Raw genomic sequence first — 9703 nt, 5'->3', positions numbered from 1 at the left:
TTGGCTCCCCCATTGACTTTGCTTGTTGGAAGCCAGCAAATAAGGTTGCAAATGGTGACTTTGGAATGCTGCATGTTGTAATTCTGAGCCTGGTACTGAATGCCCAAATCACTATCAAATGATTGTGGGGACATTCTGATGGCAGAACTTAGCGGACTGAACAGTTACTGAATGAGTGGTGTAATGTCACAATCCTGGAAAATTATCTAAGAGTTCAGAACAAGTGATGTGCTCTATATTGTATTGTATATGAAACCTAAAGACTATATCAAGCTAGAAATGTCTGTATGTCATACAAGCATTTTTATTTAAACAGACCATTTTGAAAAAAAAATACAGCTCAAAAATTCTTATGAAATAGTTAAACCACATTTATGGTTCCCATCCCTTTCCTCCAGGCTGTTGTGGTAGTTTAAATCCTACAAGTCCTGCCACTATGTCTGGTGATCGTTCTCCTTTGCCATGATATTCCTTATGTAGTACTAAGTGTTCCCGGATACTATGCAGAAGACAGAGATAAGTAGCAGCCTGAAAATGTAAGTCATGCTGGGCTTTGCAGAGTTTTTCACTGGTTACCTGGAGTCAGAGAAAAGACATAAAAACGGTATTGTTTGAGTCTAATTTTCAATTCAGATAAATACATTTTTAGGTTACTGTAACTTGAGGCCATATATGTGTGTCTAGTTGCCAGAATTTATTACAGTGCCAGCACAATGCGTATAAAAGGAAATCACTGTTCCACATAGAAAATTGAAACGTACGGAAGAAAATGTTCACTTACATTTTTATTCATTTTTTCATATAATCCTATCTTAAGGAATAACCTAATCTTACCTTGTACATAGACTTTCCCCATGTGCTCTGCATTATAATTTCATGTCTATGGAGATTCTAAGTCATCCAGGTCATGGTTCTCCCAAAGGTGCTATTTCAAGAGGCAACTGGACTTTCTGGTTTTTCTTTGAAGATGTTCTTCAAAGACATCTTCAAAGAAAAAAACAGAAAGTCCAGTTGCCTCTTGAAAAAGCATCTTTGGGACATTATAATTTTATGAGACCAAAATGGGAGGTAAGATTTTTAAAAAACAACCCTTCCAAATTGCCTGAACTAAGCTTTTCTCAGCAGCTTTTTCCACTCCTCTGCGTGTTAGGTTCGACATGTCCTCATACCATTTGCTATGGCCCTCAGCTGCCATTCTGTATTGCAGGGGTCTCCAAACCAGGCAGCTTTCAAGCTGGGTGGGGAATTCTGGGAGCTGAAGTCCACAAGTGTTTAAAGTTGCCAAATTTGGAGAGGCCGCTGTATTGCATTATGTTCAAACGATGCAATGCGTTCAATATCTTGAAATTCACATCGAACACAATGGGGTGGGGATCAGAAGAGAACGTATAGCAAGTCTTTTCATGAAGTGGCTTGAAACCTCTTCACAAAAACTTCCTATCGTTCGCTGTAATAATTTAGCTGTAACAGCATCATGAATCAGTACAAAGTTACCATTTTAGTTAACAGTTGCATAAAAACCCAGGTGCCTAGTTTTAGGATCACAACAGTGTCGCCAGTCCCCAAAACAGAACTTCTAAAGGCCAGAGAAAAACGCCATATTTGAAGAGAAAAGTAGCAAGCCGTTATTAACGCAAAGGTCGTGCAGATTTCGAGTATTAGCACTGGAATATACATACCCGATGGCAGCGGAAAGCTTCCTTCAAGTAACGATATGCTGCCTTGTTTCGGTAGGAGACATCACTCCCTCCAAGAGCGTAACGGAGCTCCTTCAATAAACCACGGAAAGTGCGAATCGGCGACCCGAGAGACGCCATTTTGCTTCCGCTATTGGAATGTAATATCCAGCCAATCAGAGAGCTCCTCTTTCATCCACCACCCAATCAAAAAGAAAAGGTCTGGCAGCTTACGAGACCAGCCGTGTCTTTGCTGGTGTTATTTTCGCCTTCGGAGCATCCTTATAGAAGCGCAATATTTGAGCGGGACGCGAGCATCTTAGACGTGATAGATATCTAATCTTCTGTTCCTGATGTATTGTAACGTAGTTGCTATCAGTCCAGGTATTGGAGCTTCATCTCCTCCATTAGAATAATGATATAATGGAAAGCATGAAATAATTAAAATATATCGACGAATTTCAGACCCGTTTGAAAGGAGCAGGAAGGCAAGCAAAGCTTTGAGCCTTTTCTTTCAAAGCAATTCCCTGCTTTATTTGGTCCTTGAAAGGGTTCGTGTCGGCCCATTAGAAGAGCTAATCTGGAAGTCGTATTTTCGATGAATCTGCGGGGCCCGTAAGTCGTTCCTAACGCCTAAAAGCGAGATTTCACTAAAAGACTAATATATACTATTTTGTTGATAGACATTCTGTAAAAGGGAGACTATTCCCTTAAAACGGCCAACGAAATACATTTCACACTGAGCTAATTACAGTCAGTGCTCCAATTAGCCAAAATGTATTTTTTAAACATATATTTTTCCGCTCTATTAATTTATTAGGATATCATATATAGAAGGAAGTCTCCACAGAGCATTGCTTATATTGAGCCCAAGCATTAGTTACTGTCTGGGCGCCGCTATGATTTGTACTTTTGCATTCTGAAGCAAGATTTTGGTGTTGATCAGCAATTTCTTAGGGGGAAAAAAGAGAGACATAAGATCAAAATACACAAACCACCCCAGATGGGACTCGAACCCACAATCCCTGGCTTAGGAGGCCAATGCCTTATCCATTAGGCCACTGGGGCTACTATAAGCCAACTTCTTCCAATCATCTAGTTAACATCACAATCTTTTGTATATTAGTCCCACCCCTTCCGATCATGTAATATATTCATGGCTAGTAGCGATCTATGCTTTAAACTTCCGAAATCAAATCATAGATGTTTATGCGATGCACGGTACACCGTAAGACCCATATGAAATTGGATTCAAAAGCTTTCTAACAAACCACCTGCATCTTCCACTTTCACACTGGATATTAGAGCAAAACATTTAACTTGTCAATTTTGTTCAGGTACCGATCTGCATATAAGTAGGAATTGATGTTCGAGGACGAATTGTAATAGAATGTTTATTTCTTTGTTTCATTTATAAATGCATTTTAGAAGTGTCCTCATATTTGCTGTATTTGAATATTTCCCAGGTATCACCAACACTTTCCTAGGCACAGTGTAGTCTATCTTCTGTTCAAGTTTTCAACATTTAGGTATTCTACATATATTATTAGTTATTAATCCCACCTTTTTATATGTAATTGAATCAGTGAACATATCTAATGTTCCAGCTATTTTCTCCATAGCAACCCTGTGAGATGAGTTAGATTTGAGAAAATTACTATAATCAATTTTTCCTCTTCCTGGTAGAGTCCCCCCCCCCCATTTATGTATTGGTCTGTGATTCATATTAAATAGTAAAAGAGTAAAAAGCAGTAAAAATTTAAATTCATTCTTCCAGTTAAGACTCCAAAAAGGTAAATGATACAAGTTATGCTATCTCCTACAGCCAAGCATTACTGTCCTTCAGTTACAATGCACGAGTGGTGGTGGTAATTTAATATTGGATTAGTGCCTTCTCTAGCTTTCTTTCTTCTCTAATGCAGCATTTCCAACTGGAAAAAACACCATCAGTTGTTCTCTATAATGTATGGCAGAACAGAATTGGGGGATCCTGAGTATATATGTGCAAGATTTGAAACCAAAAGTTTAATTCTTAATGAAATGTGTAAATCAACATAGAATAGAGGTTTTTGCACACAAATGCTAGGCCTTCAAAGGACTGAAATTTCCTTGTTCAAAAAATCATCTGCCCAACAGTGGTGAGGCAGGGAATGGCGCAAAGTGGTATGAGAGCAAGCTGACAAAATTCCTCTTTCTCATCCCTACATCCGTCACCTGAAATATGATGGTTTTTGTTTTTTTCAGGAGAATGCTGGTCTGGAAGTGCCATCTGAGAAATTGGTCTAGTAGAACAGAATTGAGCTTGCAGGCAACTGACAGATCTCCTACATCTTACTGACCTGTGGATCATTTGGCAAACAACATAAACAAAAAGCAGGATGCTCCCAGAGTGCAATGCATTGAAAAATATCTGGAAAAATAGAAGCCTCAACAACTATATTATTTTCACTTTATAATCAAATTATTTTCTAGGTTGCTAAGGCAAGAACCTTTTCAGTATTTTACAGTTTCTGCACGAATTGGTTAAGAGGTTAACTGATAAGTGAAGAATGTCCAAGTGGTCAGCATGCAAATCTGACCAGAGGAACGCCAAGTCATGCTAAAGACTGACTTCTTGTATCCTAAACTATCTTGACTGGGTTTCTGTGTGTGAGATATTTTAAAGCAACTGAAAATCTGTAATGGACTTATTTGCTACACAAGCAGCAATAAAATGTTCTGGAATGTTACTTACTATCAAGCTAAATTGACCAAACTGCCAGTAGCTTTCTCAGATTTTTTTCTTTTATGGGACTGCTAAACTTTTGTTTAAAGACCAGATATTTTCTTCTTCCAGAAGACTGGTACCTGATGGAAATATGGAGCTCATGCATTGCCTAACTGGTACTTTCTAGTAAAGCAATAGGCAAGCAGATGTCTCTGTAAAGTCAAACATGTAGTGTTGCTTGCAGCCAAAGCCAAAATGGCCTGAGAGTGCAGTCTCTGCAATTGCAGAAGAGAGGAAATTATCACAGAAGCCTCAAGTGGTCAACAGGGAGTTGGGAAAAGATGAGAAGCACTTTAACAGTGGAGCAGGTAGAGAACTTTGGATTGCCTTTAGAGCAGGGGTCTCCAACCTTGGCAACTTTAAGACTTGTGGACTTCAATTTCCAGAGTTCCTCAGCCAGCTTTACTGCCATTCATAATGGCATTATGAAATCATTCCTGTTAAAAATAGGTTACCTATTTAGTTAACAGCTATGGAGAGTCACAGGAATGTGAACCAATTGGTAGATTGGCTGTATTTAAAATTATGGCTCTTCCAAAATAAATACACTCATTTTAAAACATTCTTGTGGAAATTTTTGGTAATATAAATTGGTAAAATTTTTGTTTTAAGACCTCAGAATCTTTTATTCAGTTATTTAATATACCCTTGGATCCTGACATTTAATAACTACAGTATCTTACTGTATAAATTCAAGCAACATCGGATACATCAGATGATTTCTTTAAATACTTAAATTTCTTAAATCCTATAAAACACTAGATATATAGGGAAATGTTTATTAAAAATCAGTCATTTATGTTTTATCCTTTTTAAAGGAAAGAAAATACTAAATTATATATAGAAACCATAATTGCTTCATTACTCCCAGGATATCCAGATTAGGGTATTCATTATGTGATATATATACAAGATCTAAAAATCTCAAAGGTACACAGAACACAATGATGAGAATTTATATGGAAATTTCACACAGGATATCTCTAAACACCATGTTTAGTTATACTGGCTCTCAGTCTAAGAGTAAATATTACCTCTTCCAGTTTATCTATTCCTACACTCTTAGCAAAGAATCTGTTCAATTTTTCTTGAGAGGTGCTGTGAGAAACCTTTTCGGCTATCATTAGAAGCTACAAGACATAGATTTGTTTGTTCCCACTTACCTATTTTCCACTATATCCATTGTCAATTCATTAGTCATCATATGGGCTGTGGCTCTTTTTTTACTGTTGCAAATTTGTTTTGGTTATTTTACGAACAAATTATATTAATTTCTGCTGTAGAATTATTTAATTACATTTTTGAAAAATAAGCATGTCAGTTTTCTAGGTATTTTGCACTTTACCAAATTAAGATATGCAAAAATAAATAAATAACATATACCAACCATACAATGTGTATGTACATTCCTCTTTATTTAATACAGCACAGACACATGACACATACAAAAGAAAAACACTCATAAAACTCCTGCCACATTTAAAGACAGGCACATCTAATCTCAGTTTGAACACTCAAACTGATCACTTCTGATCAAATATCTGCTAATTAACTATAGATGGATTCTCAGATGAAGTCTCCAGCCAAAAGAATAATCCACACCCTGTTTGAAAAAGTGAAATTGAGATAGTAATTCCTGGATTATAGAAACAGGAAAACCACTGAAGAAAAATCACTCTTCTAGAAAACTCAACCCATGAGTTTTTGGAGCAAATATTTGCTATTTGAGTTTTCAGGCCCATGATATGATAAAATGTACTAAGAGGAAAGCATTTGTTTCCCAGTTAATTTAACTGTATCTTGAAACTAGAAAGGACCTGAATATACATTCAGAACTGGCATAGGCTTTTTGTGGCAGCAGCTTCCCCTTTTCTGTACTCCAGTTTTACATGGAAAGTAAGCAGGCACCAGGTTTTCTGATAAAGAGCCTAACGTACTTTAAAACCGATATTTATAAAAAGGAGAATTGAAAGGGTTATTTACAAAATTCATGGCTGGTGCAGTACATCTTTTAAGACACACTATGTTACAATCTTTCAGGTCCTGAGATTATTATGGAAAAAATAATTCAAATATTGTGTTTGGAATCATTGAAATAGGAGAAAAAGATCGATTTACTCTGTTAAAATTTTCAGGTTGGTAGAACACATTTCTGTAAAAAGTAAGCCAAAAAGCAGTTGGCATAAGTAACTAAATAATGTGTATAATTATACAAGCCCTCTTACTGAGAGTAGCTACATATTTGTTGCATGGAAAACATGTCATAAGGAAGACAAATATTCTTTCCACATGGCTCAATTTCCACTAATTTTAGAAATACTCAGGTTCAAAGATAGAGCCAAACTATACACAGAACAGAATAACTGCTTCAGATATGTTTTCCAGACATGGATAATTATAGCACCGCTAACTTGATAAAAACAGGTACTTTAAATAAGTCATTAGGAAATCTATAATCATGTTCCACAAGTATCAGTGGTTCAATTTTGTCAATAATGACGTCTCCTTGTTTTGTATGGCTAACCAGGTATTTTAAAAGCTTTTTTGCTGAATACTGAGAAAGTATTCAGAAATATTGTTTCCATCAGGAGAAAAATACTAAAATAGAATTTCTAGATTTGTTTAACTTGAAAGCTGCACTATTGTTAGAATCAATTTATGAAAAGTATGTTCTTTTCGAGAATGACAAGTTCAGCTCAATGTTTCATATTTATAATCACATCAATGTCCAACTGCAGAATTTATCTTACAGCTTAGAAAATCCTAACAAGTTTTTAATTTTAAATTATGATACTTAGATACTGAATATGATTAAAACATGTTTGATGATAGTTGCAATATGTAACACTGCTCAGCAATTTAAATTAAATTTATTTTAAGTAAATGTACTTGACTGAAAATACATGCAAAAAAGAGCACCAGCTTCCACAACATGTTTAATCCTCTGGATTCTTCAATCCACTGCTGAAAGGTGCCAAAGAAGAAAGATATTCGGATCACTTCTAAAGAAGAATCTAAGTGAATGGAGATCTAATTAACTAATTGTCCTCTCTTTGTATAGGTGAAACATTTATCTAATTACAGATTTACTAATTTCAAATGAGAGATTGTTCTTTATCTGCATTTTTGATTATAGTCAGTAAAAGGATATCACCATCAGATTTTAAAAACCTAGTCTCTCAGAACCCTATCCTTGTGGTGAAAATATTCCTGCTATTTAAAATTTAATTTCATTTTTACAAAAATATTTTCATAATACACACATTCAAAAAGCTTTGTCATGTTTCTTTGGGTAGATATTAACAACAGCCGGGGGGAAATATCTGTAATACTAAACATGAAATTTTGTAATAAGCAATTTTACTGACTACTAAAATCAAACTAAACCATTACAGAGAAAGGCAGTGCTGAAAATAAAATGCTACTGTACTAAAGACCAACCATCTCTAAGGTCTGAGAGCCTTACCTACAATCCTTACTTTTAAATTAGCTCACTTTTCTCAACTATTCCAATGTGTGATGAGACAATCAAATATTTTCCCTTTTACCACACCACATTAAAATGTGTAATGTATTATAAAAGGCAAAATTTTATAACACAAAGTGTATATTACTTATATCTTTTCAGGAGCACGGCAAAGATTAAAGAATTATAATTAGGATACAAAGCTTCAGAAATGTGTTTGTTACATAGAACAAAGATATTTCATTGAACAAAAATTGTCCCAGGTGAAACTGATGAGAATCCTAGTTTTCTGACATGGCTGAACAAAATATAATTCAATTAAAAGAAACAATTGGTAATTATGTAAATATGGAGATGGATTCAGATTTAGATATCTGCAAGAGGGCTGGCAGAAGATTCTACTAGGTCAGGTGTTGATGACACATTGTTGTCACGTGATGTATTGCAACTTTTCCCCTTTGCTAAACTGGGGGTGGAAGTGGTCAGCGCATGACGCATCTGGCCCGCAGGCCACCAATTTGACACCCCTATTCTAGGTCATCAGGTATCCCTTCCTCAGCTCTCCATATTACAGTTTATCTTGCTCTATATATTTCTGGTATCTGAAATGATTGTTATGGAGGCATTCACTTCTGCCAGTCATTTTCCAGGTGCTTAAGCCTAGATCAAATTCATATCTAAATGGATTATTCTAGATGATTTCTTCAAGTGTCAACACAAGTTTCTCCAACTTCTAAAGATTGTTAAAAGGTATATAAAAAAACCCTAAGCAATAGTGTCCTGAGAAATACATTCAGAAAATAATTCTTAAAAATAGGAACAAATGGTTCGAAGTTGTAAAAATTCAATTTTGAAAACCAAATCTATAGTTTACAATAAACTTCAGCATGACAATTGATCCCTTTCTTCCTAGTAAGAATTTCCTTGCTATAAGGAAGTTTTTTAGACTCTTGCAGGAAATTCAACCTCCTCTCTTATCTGTCACTGCAATTAGAAACATGTTAACTAATTCCATAAAATACTTTATATTCCTTAATCATACCAAGTTACTTTATCTGAACAAAAGATAGTTCGTTAATTTTAGTAGTATTCAATATTATTTGAGTATTTAACCATCTATTCAGAATTGATTTGAAATAGAATGCAACTTATATTTGTTTTAAAAATCAGTAGAACCTTAGTAATAATATATAGTACTTTTAAAAAATTAAAAGTTTTACAAATATAATAAAAAAATTAGAATGTATGATTACTTATTTTGATTGGTGGGTTGCATTCTTACATTTGTCACGGATCTTGGCAACAGATTTGGTAAAAAAAAAGGAGAAAACTTTCTGTGATTTTTTTTTTGTTTAAAAGTATACTGCTATTCTTTGATTTAGCCAATTTGTTACTTAAAGCAAAATTTTGTTTTACAGTATATCTCTAAAGATATGTATCTGAGCAATGCAAAGAGGCTCTCACTGTATTTGGTGCATGGAAAACTAAAATTTTAATTTAGATTAAATCACTGTCATCATTAACAGGCAGCTTCCTAGAGTGAAGCAATAGGCTTCTTAGGCATCAGAGGCCATATGAAAATATTTTTATTGCAGAAATATAAAATATTTTATTGTCTACTAGTATGTAACCATTCAAATATAAATTATTTATAACATTTTTAATGTGAAGAAATATTCTGCTCTTTCTCTGTCACAGGGAAAAATGCCAAATTTTAGAATGGCTGGTTTAACATTACGATTATTAGACTGGTATTTTAAATTACAATCTGAAACTCCAGTGGAAATGGCTTAG

General features: G+C 34.9%; 1 protein-coding gene and 1 non-coding gene across 2 annotated transcripts; both read right to left on the bottom strand.

The window, feature by feature from the left end:
• Positions 1-288: 288 nt before the first annotated feature.
• FMC1 (formation of mitochondrial complex V assembly factor 1 homolog) lies at positions 289-1843 on the bottom strand. The gene is made up of 2 exons (XM_058190199.1): positions 1680-1843; positions 289-576 (listed from the first exon to the last, which is right to left on the bottom strand). The coding sequence occupies exons 1-2, from the start codon at positions 1815-1817 to the stop codon at positions 373-375; spliced, it is 342 nt and encodes a 113-aa protein (XP_058046182.1). The 5' UTR covers positions 1818-1843; the 3' UTR covers positions 289-372.
• Positions 1844-2671: 828 nt separating this feature from the next.
• TRNAR-CCU (transfer RNA arginine (anticodon CCU)) lies at positions 2672-2744 on the bottom strand. Its single transcript has one exon. It is a non-coding gene; the product is annotated as a tRNA-Arg (tRNA).
• Positions 2745-9703: the final 6959 nt, after the last annotated feature.

The sequence above is a fragment of the Ahaetulla prasina genome, chromosome 7 (assembly GCF_028640845.1).
Source record: "Ahaetulla prasina isolate Xishuangbanna chromosome 7, ASM2864084v1, whole genome shotgun sequence".
NCBI classification, from domain to species: Eukaryota; Metazoa; Chordata; class Lepidosauria; order Squamata; family Colubridae; genus Ahaetulla; species Ahaetulla prasina.
The sequence above is the reverse complement of the archived record's forward strand: the minus strand, read 5'-3'. Positions and strand labels throughout refer to the sequence as shown.

Coding starts and splice junctions, on each gene's coding strand:
- FMC1 (XM_058190199.1), bottom strand. CDS start 1,817: ATGGCGTCTCTCGGGTCGCCGATTCGCACTTTCCGTGGTTTATTGAAG. Junction 577..1,679: donor AAGCTTTCCGCTGCCATCGG/GTATGTATATTC, acceptor CTCTGACTCCAG/GTAACCAGTGAAAAACTCTG.